Genomic DNA, 21,810 nt, shown 5'->3' with positions numbered 1-21,810 from the left:
CTGTCCAGGGTTTCTCTTTATACTTTATTCCCTTTTTCACAATAATCTCATCTGTTCGCATTAATTCAGCTATATGTATTCAAATATATTCAGCCCTATTCTCTCCTGAACTCTAATTCTGCTTTCAACATCTATTGGACATTTCAACTGGTTATTCCTTTAGGCATTTTTAATTCATATGTCCAAAACTGAACTCATCATCTTTTCCTCAAACCCACCCTTCCTCTTAACTTCATTATTTCTGTATCATCACTCTTTCAGTGATCTTACTTCTTAACCTCAACAGCACCATGAAGCAGCTAGGTAGTGAGCCTGGAGCCAGGAAGACCTCAGTTCAAATCCAGATGCAGATACTTCCTAGTTAACCCCTGTTTGCCTCAGTTCCCTCAACTGTAAAATGGAGAATAAGAACATCTACCTTGCAGGGTTGTTGTTAGGATCAAATGAGATATTATTTGTAGAAGTGCTTAGCACCATGGCTGGGGCATAGCAGATGCTATACAAATGTTCCTTCCCTTCCTTCTCCCTCTCTCTCCCTCCATGCTTAACCATTTGACAAAATCTCCTCAATTCTATTTCCAAAACAACTCTCTCATCTGTCCTTTTTTTTCCACTCACAGAGGCCACCAGTCTACTTCATACCCTCACTGCTTTTTATCTGGATTACCGCAATAGCCTCCTAACTGGTCTCTCTCCTCTCTAATCCATCACTCATTAAACTACCAAAGTGGTATTCCTAAAGCCCAGATATGACCCAGTTACTTACCCCGAAACTTCCAGTGGCTCCCTTTTACTCAAAGGATAAAATTAAAAAATCTCTGACGTTTAAACTCTTCACAAACTTTCTTCAGCCTGCTTTTCTGGGTTTATTGCATATTATTCCTGTTCATTAGGAACTACTCCTTTTCAGGCAAATGAGACTACTTTTCTGTTCCTTATTTTCAACATTCTAGTTCCTGTCTCCATGTTTTGCATAGGCTATTCCATGTGCCTAGAATGCATTCCATCTTTGCCTCTGCCTCTCAACATTCCTAATCTCCTTTAGTGTTCAGATTAAGAGTTACCTTCCTGATTGCTTCCAGATCCTATGGACTCCCCTCCTCTGAAATGATTTTATATTTGTGTGTGTCTGTCTGTATACATACACGTATATACACATATTACATTGACAAGTATACATATGTAATATAGTATATAGAATATATATTCTCTTGTAATATATAATATATGTTATATTGTAATATATATTATACCCCAATGCTTCTCAATGTAATATATATGTATATCCATCATATCATTTTATTTTTAAGTTTTTGTGATTATCTCTATCCCTTATTGGGTTAAGAATTTTCCCCCTAGCCCAGGGATTCCTAAACTTTGTCAATCTCCATATCTCTATGCTTTCATTAAACTTTTCCATGTCCCCTATTAAATATTAGAGGAAATAAAATCAAGTTTAACATATATATGCATGTAAGAAATAAGTATATATATATATATATACATACAAAATTATTTACTAAATATTCCCCTTGCCACTGAATAAATTTCTTGTACCCCCTGCAAGTGTATGACCTCAGGTTGCTTTAACTATACTTGTAAAAGGTACCTGATTTGGTTCTGTTTTGTATTTTTTTAATGATATAACTGTTAATGTTTAAGTCATATATAGAATTTGAGTTTATTGTAGTTTGCTGTGTAAGATGCTGGTCCAAACTAAATTTCCTTTTTTTTTTTATAATAATTTCTTTTTTTTTTCATTTTCAACATTCACTTCCATAAGATTTTGAGTTCTAATTCTCCCCCTTCCTCTCCTCTCCCCTCCCCAAGATGGCATGTAATCTGATATAAGCTCTACTTATACATTCATATTAAGCATATTTTCACACTAGACATGATGTATAGAAGAAGTAGAACTAATGGGAGGAACCCCGAGAAAGAAGAAATAAAACAACGAAAGAAAAGTAGAGTAAATAGTATGCTTCCGTCTTCATTCAGACTCCATGGTTCTTTTTCTGGATGTGGATAGCCATTTTCCATCATGAGTCTTCTGGAGCTGTCTTAGATTCTTGCATTGCTGAGAAAAGCTAAGTCTATCAAAGCTAAGTCTATCTAAAGCCACAATGTGGCTATTACTGTGTACATTATTCTCCTGGCTCTGCTCATTTCATTCAGCATCAGTTCATATAAGTCTTTCCAGGTTTTTCTGAAGTCTGTCTACTCATTATTTCTTACAGCACAATAGTATTCCATTCCATTCATAGCAATAACTTGTTCAGCCATTCCCCAAATGAAGGCCATACCCTCAATTCCCAATTCTTGGCCACCACAAAAAGAGTTGCTACAAATATTTTTGTACACAAGGGTCCTTTCCCCATTTTTATGATCTCTTTGAGATACAGCCCTAGAAATGGTATTGCTGGGTCAAAGGGTATGCACAATTTTATAGCCCTTTAGGCATAGTTCCAAATTGCTCTCCAGAGTGACTGGATCAGTTCACAACTCCACCAACAATGCATTAGTGTTCTAATTTTCCCACATCTTCTCCAACATTTATTATTGTCCTGTTTTGTCATGTTAGCCAATCTGACAGGTGTGATGTGGTACCTGAAAGTCATTTTGATTTGTATTTCTCTGATCAATAGTGATTTAGAGCATTTTTTGATATGACTATAGATAGCTTTAATTTCTTCCTCTGAAAATTACCTGTTCATAACCTTTAATCCTTTATCAATTAGGGAATGATTTGTATTCTTATAAGTTTGACTTAGTTCTCTATATATTTTAGAAATGAGGTCTTTATCAGAAACACTTTCTGTAAAAATTGTTCCCAGTTTTCTGTTTCCCTTATAATCTTGGTTGTATTGACTTTGCTAAACTAAATTTCAACAAACATTGATTAAGCACCTACTGTGGAGTAGGTATCAAGGATGCAATCATGAAAAACAGTACATTTCCCTGGAGTTACAATTGAATAAGTTTATAGTGTGCACAAATAATGTTAAGCTAAAAATGAATAAGCACATTGGAAAGGTCAAAGAGAAGGTCCCAGGAAATTCCAGCAGGAAGTGATAACTTTTTATCTGAACTGATCAGGAAAGTTGTGGTAGAAGGTATAAGAAGTCCCAGGCTCTGAGAGTCTCAGAACAAGAAGAATTGAGAAACACTAATCATACAGGAGTAAACAGGAGAGTGAATCAGAGCGGCAACTTCTGAGGAATTGTATAAGATGCTGAGAAATCTAGATTAAGCCAAACTAGTTGGTGATAAAAGAAACAGCGATGGGAAGTCAAAATAAAAAATGAGGAGAATGTCCAAAGTCGTCCTCTAAGCTCCTCTGGTAATGGAGAAGAAAGCTTGTCATGACCCATGGATCAGTTATCTTCCAGTTTCCTTTTGGTAGGGAAGCTGGAATATCCTAACTGTGCTTCTCTTTTTTGTTTATTAAGTTTTGTATTCTGAATTTAACACACACAAAAGAACAATTCCATGAGCTTAGTAGAAAATAAAAAGAATTTTCATGAAACTGCAAATCCTCATTATGTACAGTTTGCTTCTCTTTAAATATAAAATGAATTCAAAATACAAAAAAATTCAAAATATAACTTTCAAAGCTATGCTTTCTTTTACATTTTAAATAAAAAGTCTCCCTGGGACCCAGGAAGCAGACTCTTGTCTTGCCCTGCAGATCTTGTGTCTTACTGGCAGGGTCCTGTGGCAAACTTTGTATTCCATATCTCTTCCCTGTTTCCACTAATGGGGCAATTGAAATTTGTTAGCCATGGAGATCAGGAGATTTGGAATCTCAAACTCTTCCTCCTTTTCTTTTTGCATATTAGTCACATAAAATGCTTTGCAGTTCACCTTTCAATCGCTCCCAAGAGGACCTCCTTTATAGGATCAGCAGTTTTGGATAGAGAGAGAAAGCTCAGTTTAACTTTATTCCTGAAGGGGCAATTACACAATTGAATGAAATAAATTAGAGGTTGACATCGAGTATTGCCACTGGATAAAGCAAGTGGGGATTCCTAAAGCTCATTTCTCTAGTATCAACCACCAAAGACACTCTCCAGCTGAGATGCACTGAAAACACAGGTGTTTGCCTCTTAACTTCGCCAGCCTTCTCAGTGAGACCATTGAATGTAATAATGGGAATGTGTTGCTTCCACAGGCTCCCTGCACAGTAAGTGTTTCTCCCCAGTAATTTAAGTGCCAATATGTGAAACTGTTTTTGTTGCTTAAACACACATACACACACACACACACACACACACACAGAGCATGGGCTCTTTAAAAGCTTTATTAAACGCCACTTGAATATTTTCCTGGGAGCCAATTAGTGGGTAGATTTGTTGAATGAGAAACCAGAGCTTCTCAATCAAAAGTCTAAATGATTGTGGTACAGTTAAATGTGTCCAATAATAAATTTTAATTCAGGAAAATAGAACTAGAAGGAGCTTCCATGCTATCTAGTCCAACTTTCTCATTTTACAAATGAGGAAACTTAGGCACAGGGAGATGAGGTGATTTACTCAAGATAGCACAGGTGGTAAATGAGATTTGAACCTACGTCCTCTGACCCTTGGCAGTGAGGTGATACAGTGGATAGAGTGCAGGGCCTGGAGTCAAGACTCATCTCCCTGAGTTCATATCTGACTTTAGATACTGGCTGTTTCACTTAACCCTGTTTGCCTCAGTTTCCTCATCTGTAAAATGAACTGGAGAAGGAAATGGCAAACCACTCCAGTATCTTTGCCAAGAAAACCCCAAATGGGGTCATGAAGACTGAAAAACCACTGAACAACAGCAGCAACTTCTCACTGTAGAATCAGTGTTCATTCTTCTGTGTCGTTACTGGCCTGATCTACGTTGCTGAGCCCAGGAGCAACAAAATAAAGGTGTTTCCTTTATAATTTTTCCTGAAGAAATGATGCCACAGTTTCTAAATTAGGCCTAAAACTGTCTTGGTCTGCTGCGTTCTGGACTTAGCTTTTAGTGTGGCCTTTCCATGGGAGCAATATTAGCTGAAATGTAATTTCAGCTAACAACCAGTGCCTCAAGCCCCAGGGCAGGGAATGGGGGAGGGGTGCATTTATTTTTATCAAGTCCTGAAATGACGATCTCAAATATGTACGGGCAGGGAAAATTCCTTTTTTTTAAACTCAGAAGGAGTATAAGGAAGGGTGACTTGCTGTTGGAAAATGCTGAATAAAAAATATCAAAATCATAGTTATCTCAAGTTCTAGGAAAACTGCTTCTTCCTCATAAGAATTTGTGTTTTATAGCATTTAAAGCTACTCACATCTTATAGAAGATGAAACTGAAGTCTGGAGAGCAGAAGGGATTTCAGGTTCAGTAGCAGAGCTGGGATTTAAATCTAGGTCCCTTGTCTCAAAATCCAGTTCTAGGTAGAAAAGTCTACCACTTCCTTTCATATGCATTCCTCCATCATAATGTCTGTGGAGATTAGCAAACCAGTAGACCTTGGCAAGGTCAGTTTTTCTGTTCTAAACCTAGTCACCATCTCATTAAGACCCTGCCAAGGGATGTTAATCTTTATTTGTTTTTAAATCTTAGGGACCATATAAGTAAATATTCGATACAAAAATAGCTATGCTTTACATACCTTAACATTGTTGAATTAGCAGTTATCAGCAGTACCGTATATGGAGACTGAATTAATCTGTTTATTGATAGAATAAACCTGCATAGCTATCTTGCCTGTACTCTCATGAGGAAAGGTAACCTTTAGAAGCCTGATTAACAGCAACAACAACAACAATATATAAAAAAGATCTTTTTGCCGTCTAATTCTAAGCTTCTTAATCTTTACTTTGAATTCTGGGACTTGATGGGGAAATGTTTTTCACTATCACAAACTCCAAGTGGTTTCCGTAACAGAAACTAGCAGCTTAGTTAGTAAGAGAGAAATGTCACAGTATGTAGGAAAGACAGAGACCAGCCACTTTGCTTCTCCACAGACAGTTGAGACCTGACGTTGTGTTAAAGCTGGAGGAGTATTATGCAAGGGAAACACTAGCTGATGTGGGGATGTCGTGAGACACTGAATCCTGCCTTAAGATGTGGGTTGCAGGGAGATGGAGCATCTCCTTTCCTTGAGCCCCCTGTGAAGGGATTGGGTGATGTTTTGTGAATGGTTCAGGTTCAGTATCATCCCCAAAAGCAGGGTTACCATATGCTTTAATAATATATCCCTGTCATGAAGCAGCACATTGATGAGTATACACATTGCTATTGATATGTTTAGGAGGCATCTGGGTGCCTGAGTGGTTAGAGCACTGGGTCTGGAGTCAGGAAGACCTGAGTTCAAATCTCACCTCAGACTCTTCCCAGCTATGTGACCCTAGGCAAGTCACTTAACCTCAGTTTGCCTTAATTCACTGGTGAAGAAAATGGCAAGTATCTTTGCTGAGAAGACCCCCATGGACAGTATGGTCCACAAGGTCACGAAGAGTTGGACATGACTGAACAACAACAATTGACATGTTGGAGATATATTGAGAATACTAATATTTGTAGTTGGCATTAGTACTAAAGGTCCCCTAATTTTTATATTTGCTTATTAGATTAAAATTGCCTGGATAATAGACTCCATTCAGAAAAGGTTAGTCCACAGCGCATGCTTTAGATTATAAAACTATGATATCCTTATGTTCTTTATTTTTATTCTATACATTTAAAAATTTTATTGATTTTTTTTCTTTGTCCATCACTTTGTAATATCTCTTTCCACTCCATTCTGCACCCCCAGTCCCAGAGTAGCAGCCTTTCTTTATAACAATTATGTAGTGAAGCAAATCAAGTGAATACATTGGCTGTGTCTGGGAATGCATGGTCTTATTCTTTACCTCTGTGCAGCTAGGTGGCTCAGTGGATAGAATGCCAGGCCTGGATTCAGGAAGACTCATTTTCCTGAGTTCAAATCTGGCCTCAGACACTTACTAGCTGAGGGACCCCGGGCAAGTCACTTAATCTGATTTGCGTTAGTTTCCTCATCTGTAAGATGAGCTGGAGAAGGAAATGGCAAAGCACTTCAATATCTCTGAGAAGAAAACCCCAAATGGGGTAATGAAGAGGCAGACATGACTGACAAACTACTGAACATACACCCACATGAACATTCTTTACCTTTAGTCAGTCACTTCTCTATCATGAGGTGGGATATATGTTTCAGTATAAGTCTTTTGATGCCATGATTAGTTGATCATTTGGCCAGAGTTCTGAACTCTTTCAAAGTTTTATCCTCTATTTTTTTCTTCATCAGTGCTTTTTGTCTTTCAGAAAGTGGATGTCACCAGCAGGGCTGTGATGGAAATAATGACCAAAACAATTGAATATCTTCAACCCAATCCAGGTAAGGGAAGATATTACTAACCTGGAATGTCCTTCAAAGGTAACTACACTATTTCCTTGGTGATACATTTTCTATTGATTCCATTTTTATCTCAGAATGCTGGACCTGGAGTCTGGAGACCTTAGCCTTCATTCTAATTCCACTAGCTATATAACCATTGATTGGCCACATAGTCTCCTGAGTTTCTGTTTCTTCCTCCAGAAAGTGGAGATAATGATCTTTTTGTTATTTACTTTTTAGGGATTTTTAGAAGGAAAGCACTTAGGAAACTTCCAAGACCTATAAAAATATGAGCTGGTGTAGTGGCCTCTAGGTGCCTGGCTTGGCTATATAAGTAGCATTCACCTGGGGACAAAGTATGGGGTGGTATGGAGCAAGTGTCCTACTTCCTCATGCCTAAAGAAGTGTCTTCTTGGTACCAGAAGTCAGAGGAAAGCAGAAGGCATGGACCTTGATCCATTCAAAGGTCCTGGCCAATTATGTTGTCTCCAACTTAATGTGAGATCTAGACTAGTGAGGATTTCCTAAATGAGTTGTCCAAGTCAAGGCCTGGGATGGCTGGCAGGGTGGTAGGAAACAATTCTGCTGATTTGGCAGGCTAGGGATCATGTAGACCAGATAATTTGGGAGCTGTTCAATATGATCTTGATGTGGGTAGTATCTGGGATGCAGTGGTTAAGAGAATACAAATTCCATCCCATTTTGATCACAAGCCTTTTTCCCCAAATCAAAGTTGGCTCCTATACCTCTCCTAAGATTATGCTATAGCAGTAAAGGCAGCCTAGGGAAAGGGAACACACTTAAAAAGGATAGAGTTTGTCCACATCTTATTTTGAAAATGATGGTTCTATTCAACTGCCAAGGTTAGAAGCTATTGGTAGACTTGACTTCTAATTTTCATCTCTTTCACACTTTGTAAGAAGTAATGAAACTTCAGAAGACAATAATGTACTCTCATTGGAAAGATCCCAGAGGAAAATTATTGCTGGAGTAACCAACCTTATTGTTCTTTCCTTTTGGGATCCTTCCACTGAGGGTGCATTATTGGCTCCTGAAGTTTCTTCATTTCCTGTGACCTCCTCAGTCAAAATGGCAGCATTGTAAATAAGGAAGGGTTCCTGAAATGTTGTTTTCAAAATGAAAGGGATGAAGGAGTAAAAAGGAGAAGAGCCCTCAGGAATGAGCTTGAGTCTTAGATTTAGAGGCAGAGGAACTGGGCACAAATCTCAGATCTCATTTCTGCCACATTTAATTTGGATGACTTTGGGCAAGTCACCTGACTTTTCTTTGTCTCAGTTTCCTTATCTTTAAAATGGGGGGGGGTTATATTTGATGACCTCCAAGAGCATCTCTGGCTCTCGATTTGTTATCCTGTGGTGGGACAACCAAGAGTTCTAGAGTTTAGGGGTGTATGGAAATGGAGTATATGGGACTTTGCACATACATGTGCCATGGCTTGGTTACCAAATATAAACCTTTAACAATCCTAGCAAGCTTAAGCAATGGGATTACACAGGTAGGAAGAGTTTATCAAGAGTATAAAGTTGCTTTTGACCTTGAAGGTCTGGAACCATATTCCCCAAAGTATAAGAAAGGTCAGAGGAAAGAGTGGTTACCAGAATTAGAAAGGCAAGGCAGTCCAGTTATGAGCAGCAATTAATACCCTTGGTTATAATAAAGGTAGCAATCATCTTCTATGCTAAAGAAGCCTGGGCTAGTACATAAACTTGGAGAAGCAGTCCTTCTTGGCTGTTGTTTCAAAACTGGACCATTATACCCTTATTCCAGTGCTGGTTGTCCTTCAAAGTGGGAGGAAAAGATGGCCAGATAAGATTCCTTCAAAATGGGGCAGTGACTCTGCAGAAGTCTGCTTCCTTGGCAACTTTTCTGGTGTGTCTGGATTTGTATTCCCTTGTGTTATGCATGTCTCTGGGGAAGTATTATATGCCAGGCTGTGCTACAAACTGCAGAGAAAGGAAAGAACAGATGGCTTGATTCTTTTAAGGTATCTAATGATTTTTAACTTCCAGAGTTGCTACAGTTAAAATCTAGAAAAGATATTTTAATTGAGCCCTAAATGAACTGATTTAAGACTTGTTTTTACCTCCTCAAAAATATTGCAAGAGGAAGTGGCTTGGAACCTTTTAAAAATAAATTATTTCTTGGAAATGAAACATTTTTATAGTATGTTAAATATACTAATGAGCTGCCAGCAGGAAAAAAAAGGGTTATGGGTCTTTGAGAAGCATGTGGACATCTGCCACAAAGAAAAATGATGGTTATTCCTGGGGCAAATATAATGTCAGTTTTAACTAGAGCAATTAAGTGGAAAGGAATTAAACTTTTAGATTGGAGTCAAGTCATTAATGAAAACTAATGTCATTACCACCACCATCATCAACAACAAAAAAGACTATCATTTAGTAGAAGTTCTGCAAAATTTAAGCAACTTTTATTTAACTGGCATATTTGGGACTTAATTATTTGTCTGCTGTTTAACTCACTGAGAGCAAAACTTGGAATCATAAAGCTTGCTGGAATTGGGTCAGGGAGAAGCATCCTAACCACTAATACTATGGCAAGATGGAGTAATGGCAAAAGACTAACCCTTGCACAGAATCAAGGAAGGTACACGTAGCCAGTAAATGTTGCAGGTGGGATACGAATCCAGATCTTTTTGGCTGCAAATTTTACATGCTCATCATACTTTGGTTTTCCTACTCTTACCCTGTTAACTAACTGTGGACAAATGTGGCATAGGGGAAAGAGCATTAGATTTGGAATCAGAAGACCTGAATTCAAATCCTGGCTCTGCTACTTAATATCTTTTGACCTTGAACAAATGCTTTGCCTCATTTTTCTCTTCTATAAATGAGGGGTTAAAATACCTGACTTCTAAGTAGCTCTAAACCTGCAAAACTAGGATCCTTTGTCTCTCTAGCTTATTGTTTTCTTATGTACAAATGAAAGTATTTTACTGAGTAATCTCTAAGCCCTTTCTAGCTCACATGTTTTATGAATAATGAAATTGTTTAATTGATTAGATGAAAATTCCCTTGAGGGTGGGGTCATATATATGTGTGTATATATATACACATATATGCATATACGTGTATATATATATATACACACACATATATACATATACATGTATATATGTATATGCCTTAGGGTGAACATTTTTAAAAAACTCACAGAATATAGATTAGATTAGATATGACCTCAGAAAGAATTAAGTCCAACCCTTCTTGTTTGACAGATGAAGAAAATTAGGCCCAGAAAAATGAAGTGATTTGTTCACAATCATATATATAGTAAGTAGCAGAGCTGAGATTTGAACCCAGTTCCTCTGACCCCAAATACAATGTGGTTATACCACTGTATACTACACTGCCTCTCAAGTTCTTATTAGCCCATCAGCATAAATTGAAAAATAGCTCTATACAGTCTAAATGAAGAACCATTGAACATGAAAAATCCATTGCACATAGAATACCTATGATTTCCTAAAGAAAAATACTTTTCAGTTTGTTTTGTTTGAACTTTGTCGAATTCTTAGATATGACTGAGATGGCTTATTAAATAAGGGTCTTAGATCAGAATTTTTTAGATAATTAAAAATCATTTCAGAAATAATGTGTAAAATTTTGTTGATAGTTTAAGGCACTTGACTAGAGTGTTTTAAAATGTTCTGGAAGCCTCTGGTAACAGGTGTGAAATAAAAACAATTATAAATTGCTTTGCCCCATTTTGCACTTAGTGTTCTTTTAATCATCTTTCCACATAGATGCATAAATAGAGAAAATAGTGAATATAGGATAATTGTTGAGTTTCAATGGAAAGATTACATTATGATTATTACTTCTTAAATAATTTGGTCTGCATTTGGTCTTAAAACATGTATTCCAAATATATACATAGATAGGGTAGCTACCATCCTAGAATACCTCATTTTCCTAACTTTTTGCCATTTTTACCTTGTTAATTCTAAGATCATAGGATTTAGAATGAGAGTGGGGAGTAGAGGGGTACAGAATTCAAAGAGTCAAATGCCCTCATTTTACGTGGAAGTGAGGTATAGTGCAATTTGTACAAGGTCACTCAGGTAGTAGGCAATAAAGGCAAAATTTGAATCCGTGTCCTTTATTCCATATCCATTGTTTTTCCCATTATACTTTAGTCTGGGTCACTTTGCCATTCAGTTTGTCCTTTCTTCACTGCTAAAATAAAGTCCTGGAAAAGTTTATAAAATCAAATTGAATTTTTGTGTGGTATATAACCTGAAGTGTGTTTTGATTATTGTCTGAGATCTTGACCCAGAATTACTACAGGCCTAAGCAGTGATCTTTGGCAATTTACTTGTTGGTCAATTCATTTGGTGCTATTGCTTTATGCTAATTGATTTCCTGAGTTTCTTTAGGCACCTTTGAGATTTGGTACCTGTGATGAGATATGAAAGGTCTCTAAGGAAGTCATTTCTTCCATGCATATCCTCCCCACAAATGGGTCCTTATATGTCTCCGTATATTATAGTGCCTATGGTTGCTCTAAACCACCCATGTTGAAGTTATAGAGTTTGCTACTATGTTTATTGATCTCAGAGATTTATTGAGGACTCTTAATCAAGGTTCAGAACAATGACTTAACTGAGGTGTACAACACACATGGTCTCAAGGATGCAATGAACCACACTTGCTATTGCTGCTCGTATTGGATTCCTAGATATTTGGAACCCCTTCTAAGTCAACGACGCGATGATTCTTTGATCTTGACTATAGTGTATGTACTTATGTGCATATATCATATCTCCCTGGTAGAATATAAACTCCTTGTGAAGAGTTTCATTTGTATCTTTCTATCCTAAGCATTTAACACTGAACCTGGCATATAATAGTCATGATTAGATGACGTAGGGTTTTCAGAAGCACTTTATGTATGTCATTTGATTTGATCTTCACAACAATCCTGTGACCAGGCTTGGAAGGTATTGTTATTTTCCCATTTTTTGAGATAAGATTTATTGTTGAAGAAATAACTGTTAACTAACTCTTAAGATTTAAAGAGTTGAAGGTCAGTGGCAGGGTTAGGACTCAGACTCGGGCAGTCTGACTCCAGATATAGGGAGCTGCTTCATCTATTCCAAAGTTCCTTCTCTGGTGACTTCCATATTTCTTTGTCAACATCACCATGGATTAATGCAAGTCTTACTCTGATTATTATATTTTCAGGTCATCATTTTTCCTTAGCCACAACTCTCATTTATCATTTAGCTTGTGATTTATATTCTACTTAGGGAAGAAGAGCCTTTTTTCTTCTCCTAGGAGATTACTTGAGCAATTTGGCCTCATGCTTTCATAAGGCAGTTTTCTAGCTTGAGCTAATTTTGTAATTTAGAGGTGATTTGCTATCAAAGAAATTGATGCTCAGAAGGGAAGAAAGCAATGACTAAGATGCCAAATTATGGCCCTTTTGTCTAGGGCATGAAAACAGTAAAAAAGCAAACCTCTCATGCTTTAAGAAATGCAATCAGGAGAGCAAAAAGGCAAGAGCAATGGTCAATGGTCTTGTCTAGGAACCAGCAATCTTTTAAAGGACAGGTACATTTTCTGTACTATCCTTAGGCCATAATTTGGTAAAGAGTTACATTCTATTTTATATGTGTGTGTGTGTGTATATATATATATGTGTGTGTGTGTGTATATATATATGTGTGTATGCGTGTGTGTATATATATATACACACACGCATACACACATATAATACGAATATGTTTGTACCTATATAATCTAGACATACATACATATTATGTGTGATAAAACATGTGTGTTTGTATGTGTGTACGCACATGCACATACATATATATTGAATATGGTGCCAGAGATTTTATAACAATCTAATCTGTATTTGTTTATACATATATATATATATTTAATACTTTATTCTGTTACAGCTATCTTTGTATTTTATTTCTGTTCTAACCTGTGTGTTCCATGAAATAAAGGATCATGCTTTATTTAAACTTTCAATAAAATCACATAATCTCAGAGTTAGAAGAAATCTCATGATCTCAATATTAAATATTATTGACAAATACTAAAACAAACCTATATTAGAATAGGAATTCTCTCTACACAAAGGGTCACCCTGTTTCTCCTAAGTTTCCAATTATAAGGGAATGAATACCTCTCAAGTTTTTTTCCTCTGGAGTTGAGCAGAATGATTTAACCCCTCCTTCACCTTACAGCCCTTAAAATACTAGAAGAGGGCTTTTAGGGGTTCTACCCCTCCAGTCTTTGTGCTAGATATCCTGGTTCCTTAAGCTAGTTAGTCCTTTTATAGCCTGGTTTCAAGTCTCCTCACCATTCTAGTCTCCTTCTTAGGATTGTGGATTGAGACTTGGAAGGAATCTTGGAGATCATCTAATAAGAACCCCAATTTTTACAGAAGAGGAAATAGATTCAGGGTCAAATAGGTAGTGAATAGGAGGGTCAAGATTCAACTCTAGGTCCTTTAACTTCAAAATAGGCACTCTCTTCATTACACAAAGTTGCCTCTGATTGTATTACTTCCTTCAGTCTTCCAGAGGGAAAACTGAGCTTCTGGTAGAGTTGGTGCCAGTAGTAAGTGGCATATTTTTGGCTCAAATCTTCTGAGTCCAAATCTAAGTTAGAGTCTCTTTGTTCAGAATGGGAAACACTCCTGTTCTCCTCAGCATGTATAGAATGTGTGTAGGGGCAGTGAGACAAAGACAAAAGAGGAATTAAAAAGATAACTTTCTGTAAATCTTGCTCTAGAGATGATTTAAAAAAAAAGGTTAGATCTTTCTTTTTTGTTGAATTGAGAAAATGAGTAAGAGGAATTTCTTAAACCTGGGGAGTAATGCTAAAGTCCACTACTTGTTATTAAAACTTATTATTATAGAATTATATATAATATGTAATATTGTTATAATATTATTACTCATTAATGAATATTAATTATTATATTATTATTAAAATAACCTTCTAACTCATACATGCCTAGAATATATTGCAGCTGGAAGAGACTTAGATATCATCCAATTCAACCTTGTGATCGGAGTTCTGGATATCTTGTGAGATATCTTGAGGTCAATTGAGCCAACTCCTTGCTTTAAGTAGGTATAGTATTACTATCCCCATCTTAGAAACTCTCCACCTGTCATTCAAAGCCAAATACAATCTTGACCCGACCCATCACTCCAGCCTTATTTTTCACTACTAATCTACTAATTGTCCTTCCTACAGGCTCATTTTTGCCACCATTCCATTGGTCATTTCATTCCTCTGACTGTGATAGTACCATATTTTAAAGTTTACAATGTGAGCTCTTCATGACCACTGTACAAGGTAGGTAGTCCAAATCAATCAATCAGCAAACATTTGTTAAGTTGGTGTCCAGCACTATCCTAAGCACTGGGGATACAAAAAGATTCAAAAGACAGTCCCTATCCTCAAGTACCTTATAATCTAGTGGGAGAAGACAACAGTAAACAAATACATACAAAGAAAGCTATATACAAATTAAGTAGGAAATAATTAAAAGAAGGAAGGCACTGGAATTAAAAGGATTTAGAAAAGGTTTCCTATAGTAGGTGGGATTTTAATTGGGAATAAAGGGAAGCCAGGGAGGTCACTAGTCAGAGTGAAGGATGGAGAGCATTCCAGGCATGAAGGACAGCCAGAGAAAATACCAAGAGTCAAGAGATGGAGTGTCTTGTTTGTGGAGCAGCCAGGAAGCCAGTGTCACTAGATCAAAGAGTATATGTCAGGAAATAAGGTAAAGGAAAACTGAAAAGGTGAGAGGGGACTGGGTTATGAAGGGATTTGAATGTCAAACAGGGCATTTTGTATCTTTTTCATATGGGAACCAGAGTCAGAGAGTTTGACTTGTCCATGGTCACACAGCTGGTGTGAAGTCAACAAGCATTTATGAAACAATTATTACGTGCTAGGTAAGAGCTAAGTAAGTGCCATACAAAGATAGGCCAAAAAAAAAAAACCTGCCCCTCAAAAAAAGCAGTCCCTTCCCTCAAGGAGCTCACACACTGCTGAGAGAGGAAACATGCAGACAACTATGCACAAACAAGATTAATTACTCATCTCAGAGAGAAGCCCCTAGCATTAAAGAGATCTGGGAAAGGCTTTTTGCAGAAGGTGTGATTTTAACTTAGATTAGGTAGCCAAGAAAGCCAGGAGGCAGAAACAATAGGGAGAGCATTGCAGACATGGGGCACAGACAGTGAAAATGGATAGAGTAGGAAGATATGGGAAGAAAAACATGGAGGCCAGTGTCACTGGATCACAGAATATATTGAGGAAAATATGGTGTAAAAAGACCAGAAAGGCAGGAAGGGGCCAGGTTATGAAGAATTTTAAAGCTAAACAGATGATTCTCCATTTAATCACGGAGGCACTAAAGAGCCCTTGACGTTCACTGAATGAAAGGAATTTGCCAGGGATGGGGGGGGTGACCTGGACAGATCTGTGTTTTAGGAAAGGTCTTTTTGGATGAAGGATGGACTGGAGCGGAGAAAGATTTGAGACAGAGGGGTTTTGCAATAAACCGGACGTGAGGTGATGAGAGCCTGTACTACAGTGTTCAAGTGTCAGAGAGAAGGGAGTATATATGAGAGACAGAGGCAGAAAGACCAGTACTTGGTAACTGATGGAATGTGGGCAGGGAGTGGGGTCACTGGGAGTGAGGAAGATTCAAATCAGTTCTCCCGACTCCAAATCCCAGTGCTCTATCCACTATGCCAAGAGGCTTCTCCAACCCAGCTGTTCTATCTGCTCAGTGAGTGCTCACACACACACTCTCTCTCTCTTTCTCTCTCTCTCTCTCTCTTTCTCTCTCTCTTCCTTGTTCCTTGTATTCCTCAGTACTCACTGCTTATTACAGTCATTTGGCATTTAAAATACACTTTCTATACAGTTAATTCATTTTGCCTATGTATGTCTTATGTCTCCAACCTAATCACACGTTTCTTGTGTTACCTTGGTCACAGTGCCTTGTAGTTTCAATGGAAATCACATTCAATTTGGAGGCAGAAGACTTGTCCTTTATTTTTGGAAGATGTTCATTCAAAAATAAATGTGGCAGGATGGCATAATGGATAGAGAGCTGACTTCAAAGCCAGGAAGAGCTGGATTAAAGTCCTGCCCCTAATGAATATTGACTATATGATCAAGAGCAAATAATTTAACTTCACTTAACTTAAAAGCTAGTGCTGTAGTCTTCTGCCATTAGATTATAAGCTCCTTAATGACAAGGACTGTCTTTTGCCTTTTTTCCCCAGCACTTAGCACAGTGCCTGACACATAGTAGGTGCTTAATAAATGTTTATTGATTGGTTGATCTAGCTTACTCTGTAACATTATAAGTTCCAGAGAAGGTGCCAACCTGCTTTGCTAGAGAGAATTCCATACCTGAGAGTCCCTTATACCAAAGAATTGCTCATTTTATTCCATAAATTAAAAATAATAGTAAAATAATAAAAAAGAAGTCCCAGGTCCAACTCTATCCTTTCCTAAAATGTGATGCCCAGAAGTAAATAAAGTATTCTAGGTATAGTACAGAGTAAAATAGAGTTGTCACTTACCTTCCTCTTCCTTCCAGGTTCTTTGAACCCAGTAGGTTTTTAGTTGTTTATTGAATTATTTATTTTAAATTTGTAAAGTGAATACAATTTGATAGACCAAAAGACAACTTGTTTCTTGAAGGCCCTTGTTATAATTCAGCTCCTTGTGAGTAGGGATTATTTCATTCTTTGTATCCTAATACTCAGCATATGATAGGTGCTTAATAAATGCTTATGGATTAAAATTGATTGATCAATATGGATCTAGAGTAAGTGCCTGAAGGAGTCAGTGCTCATAGTAGCACTGTCTCATCAGTATATAAACGAAATGATTTTATGACATTAGCTCATTTTCACCTTGCAAAGCCAGAAAACTAAGCCCTAAGGGGATAACATGGATTTTAAGGACTCAAATGCATCTGGTCAGTTTTAGGGACTTGAATTCCAGCCTATCTCATTAATCATCATATGCACAATTTACAACTTACTAGGGATAACAGCAGCAAGAATGATAATACTTAGAACTCATTTATAAAGCCCTTTAATGTTTTCTTTCCCCACAACTCTGGGATGAAGAATAGTGCCAGAGAGATTGAATAGCAACACGTGTTCTCATCCCTCATTTTATAGATCAAGAAATAAGCTCAGAGAATTAATGACTTGCCTAGGGTCACATAGCAGGTAAGTGAATGGCAGGCTATAAAGTGGATGATTTTATTTCCTTTCGGGATTCACATTTAAAAAAAAAAATAGGAAAGACCAATAGAAATCCTAAAATTATTAAATTTTCAGCTTCCTTCCAAACCTGTAAAGTAGGCTTTGAGTAAGAGACTGAACTGACTCCAACTGAAAGTACTTTCATTTTTAGAAGAAAACCACTCAGTCAGTCCCAGTTAGAGGGTTTGTTTCCATTCTTTCTTCTCACAACAAGGGCATTGACTTCCGTTCAGCTGTGACCAGAATCAGAATGGTCCTCAGTGAAAGCAGCACATTTTTCACTTTTGAGTGGGGAGTTTGATTGGAAGGAGCTGTGGATGTCCCGAATGACTTCCTTAAAAGATGGCACAGCTCTGATTGAGGCTGGAAATGAAACCTTGAGCTTCATCAGGCAGTGCCACAATGGGGGAGAATGGGAAAAGATCATCCTCATGGATGGGAGGTTAACTCAATTTCCCCTTCCTGTTTTTTTCTTTAGTATTCTCCTTCACACTTCCCTTCAGGAACAAATCTCATTTTAAACTCTTTACTCCCCCTAGATAGATAAATTGCCATTCATGATAATCAATTGCATCTTTACTCCTTGTGAGAATGTATTTTTTTTTCTTTTCCTTGTATGTTGTTTTTGGTTTTATATGGAGCTACTTTTTTATAAAAAAAAATTTCATGTAGTTTAAACAACCTATCTTTTTTTCTGTAAAAGTTGAATGGTTTGTCTGATTATGGAGATGAAATGAGGATTGTCGAGTTGGGTTGGCCACTGACTTATTTTATATCTTGCAAATGATTTTTCTCCCTAGTGATGAAATGTGGATAAAAATCACTGTCCTTAAAGGCCATGTCTGATCATGTCACTCCCCTACTTAGTCATCTCCAGTGGTTTCCTATTGTATCCAAAAATCAAATATAAAATCCTCTGTTTGACTTTTAAGGTCCTTCATAACTTTCCCTCACCCCATCTCCATCTTTACACTCTTTTTACACCTTACTCCCATTCACATACTCTATGATTGGGCAATGTAGGCCTCCTTGCTGTCCTTCAAACAAGACACTCCATCTCCCAACTGTATTTTCACTTGAATTCCCTCCTTCCTCACTGCTACTTCTTACAATCTTTAACTTCCTTCATGTTTCAACTCAAACCCTACCTTCTCTTCAAGAAGCTTTTCCCAATCCTCATTAATGTTAGTGGTGAGGTCTGTAGCCATTGGTGATGACTTCAGGGTGGACACCAAGAATGTTGGGGTACTAACTGAAATGATGAGGAATAGATGTGTCGGTCCTACCGTCCTGAAAGAATTCACTCAGTCTCCAAGTTAAAGAAAATCATTTATTGAGGTGATGCACCCAAGCAGGCCCACTCCCCATGAAGCAGAGCCCCAATGGGCTCTATTCCACATGGGAGGCAGAACATAGGTCACAGGCCCCATTCCCCTAAGGGAGCAGAGTGGCCCCTGCTTCCTGTTGGAGGCAAAGGCGGTTAGCCAGGGTAAAGGTATGGTTTAAATACAATTTTATGGAATAGGGGAAGAGGACAAGAGAATGTGAGGCGCAAACATGACTCCCAATCAGGTAGTCCGGAGGCGCTAAGCAGAGAACAGGAAAGGGGAGGGGAAGAATTGTTCTCGAGTTGAGGGTGCTTTGTGAAAGCACACAGAGAACTCCATGGTGGGGGCTTCAATGCATAGTCTTTGTTGATCACTTTTCTGGCTGGTCACATTCTGCATCCTATCTCCCATCTTATGTTCTGCTTGCTCTACATGCCTCAAACACTCTTTTCTACCTCATCATTAGAACCTTTCCTCTGAGGTGATCTCCAAGTTTTCCTCTATATGTCTTATCCATACATTATACAAATACATTTGAACATAACAACAAATGGTTGTTTGCATGCTATTTCCTCTTATTAGAATGCAAGCTTCTTGAGAGGGACTATTAAAGCCTTTCTTTGTATTCCAGCATTTAGCACAGTGCCTGGCACAAAGTAGGCATTTAATAAATAAGTGTTGATTTAACTAAAGGCTTTAATGTGCTGGAATAGACTAATGAAGAAAGTCCATAGTGGTGAGATTTCTAAAAATTCAATTCTATTTTCATTATGGAGAAATTCTATTGCATAATACCTTATTATTGATATACTATAGCTGTTTGTGTTTGGGTCTTATCCCATACTGTACTGGAAGCTGTATTGAAGACAAGGGCTATATTTTATCCCCCAGTGCAGAATAATAATAATAATAATAATAATAACTGTTAGCATTTATGAAGCACTTTATATAGTTTATCTCATTTGGTCTTCACAACAGCCCCATGAGGTAGGGGCTATTACTCTCCTCATGGAGATGAGGAAACTGAGGCAGAGAGAGGTTAAGTGACTTGTTGATACTCATATAGCTGGTAAGTGAGGCAGGATTTGAACTCTGGTTTTTATGACTCTAAGTCCAATACTCTGACCACTATGTAACTGAGCTCCATAGAATAAGCAATTTATGTTTATCAGTAAAGGTATTTTAATACATTTCTTTGCTTTCTCAGCAAGGAAAATTGCCTTCCTAACATTCACTTTCAATCATTCTTCCAAAAAAATTGGAAGGATCTTAATTTTCTTAACTAATTATCACCACCCACGTCTGCTTTCAAATATTGATGAAACATTTCATATTTCAGGTTTTAGAACTGGAAGGGATTATAGAATCACATAGTCTACCCCACCTATTCTGAATAAGAAAAGTGAGGTTTCATAAAGACAGATGTGTGATGAGAGACTTTCTGGCTTAACTTTCTTACTGCTACTTACTTAAGATGAGCACATTAGGTAGTTAGCCAGAGTTGGCAAAATCAAGCTTGTGAACTACAGGTCTGTGTTAACTGGCTATTTTTTTCTGTTTTAGCTGATATCTTCTCTGCCTGCCCTCTGTTCTTTGATCTGTAAATCATTATCTTCCCTTTCTTACTCTTTGAAATTCCATTGTATCCATCTTGCTTACGTAACCAAAACCTAAATAATATAGCTGGAAACTGATGTTTGTGGCTTACTGACTTCAGTTCAGTGAAGTCTGCACTCTGAGTATGATAAGCTGTGTTATTATTGTACTCTGTGTAATTGAGAATATGATTGACGGTGGTTCCTAAGCAATGAATCCTGTGATACTTTCTATAATAACATAAGTAAATTGTCCAGTTATACAGTTAGGTAGTGGCAAAGTTGAAACTCAAACTCACATCATTTGACTCTAAATCCCAGTCCTTTTATCTGCCAAAGAGCAGCATTTTTGACAGTTTATCCCCACTCCAGGTTTGAAAATGAATGCAGAGCCAGAAACCCTTAACCTAAATTAGATCACTCTTTGGGAACATTTAGGTAAAAATACCTAAAAAACCATAACTGATAACTTTGACATTGCTGACTATTCTTTTTTTTTGCTCTCAGTAGCATCATTGCTAAATATGGAAAGTATTCAAAAAAAGATGAAAATTTCATGCTTTTGTAAACATTTGTGACATCACTAAGATCATTCTTCATAATCACTTTGGCACTGACCTCCCTGGTCAAGAATATCTGCAATTGTATCTTTGTGACTTATTAAGCTGAAGCTAATTAGTATAAAAAGTACAAGGCAGTGTTGAGGTGGGGAAATAAATTCCCTCCCATCTTTTCTTAGGGTAATTGCCTCTGAATAAATGTTGATACATCTTTTGGATATCATAGATCCTGGTTTAAATCAGGTCTTCCTAAGTCAAAAATGAGTACTGGACCTTCCTAGTTATGTCTCTTTCACAAACCGGCTATATGAGTGTGGGCAAATCAGTTAAGTTATTTGGGCCTCAGTTCTCACTTCTGTAAAATAAAGAGTTGTTCTATATAGTTACCAAGATTTCTTCTGGCCCCAAAACTATGTGAACAACAATAACTAGTGCTTTAAGATTCACAGAGTAATTTTCCTTGGAACATACCTATGCGATAGAGACTGCAAGTATTATTTTCCCCATTATTATCTCTTGTTAGGTGAACTGAGGGAAGAAAGGATAAATGACTTGCCCAGAATGATATAGTTAATAAATAGAAGAACAAATATTTGGTCATTTTTGTGATTCTGCATTCAACATTCAAAACTGTTTG

General features: G+C 37.3%; 1 protein-coding gene across 3 annotated transcripts in view; it reads left to right on the top strand.

Moving 5' to 3' along the window:
* SH3GL2 (SH3 domain containing GRB2 like 2, endophilin A1) overlaps window positions 1–21,810 on the top strand; it is a 232,251-nt gene that overhangs the window by 184,062 nt on the left and 26,379 nt on the right. For 2 of the 3 annotated variants that reach the window (XM_027863060.1, XM_027863061.1), the window contains exon 3: window positions 7,303–7,375. In XM_027863060.1, coding sequence (XP_027718861.1) covers window positions 7,303–7,375 — 73 coding nt within the window. Of the gene's footprint in view, window positions 1–7,302; window positions 7,376–14,665; window positions 14,743–21,810 lie in introns of those variants that run through there. The other variant, XM_027863062.1, reaches the window with a different exon arrangement.

Source organism: Vombatus ursinus, unplaced genomic scaffold, assembly GCF_900497805.2.
Source record: "Vombatus ursinus unplaced genomic scaffold, bare-nosed wombat genome assembly UNPS02014770.1, whole genome shotgun sequence".
Classification (NCBI taxonomy): domain Eukaryota; kingdom Metazoa; phylum Chordata; class Mammalia; order Diprotodontia; family Vombatidae; genus Vombatus; species Vombatus ursinus.
Note: the sequence above shows the minus strand (reverse complement) of the source record. Positions and strands in the feature narration are given on the sequence as shown.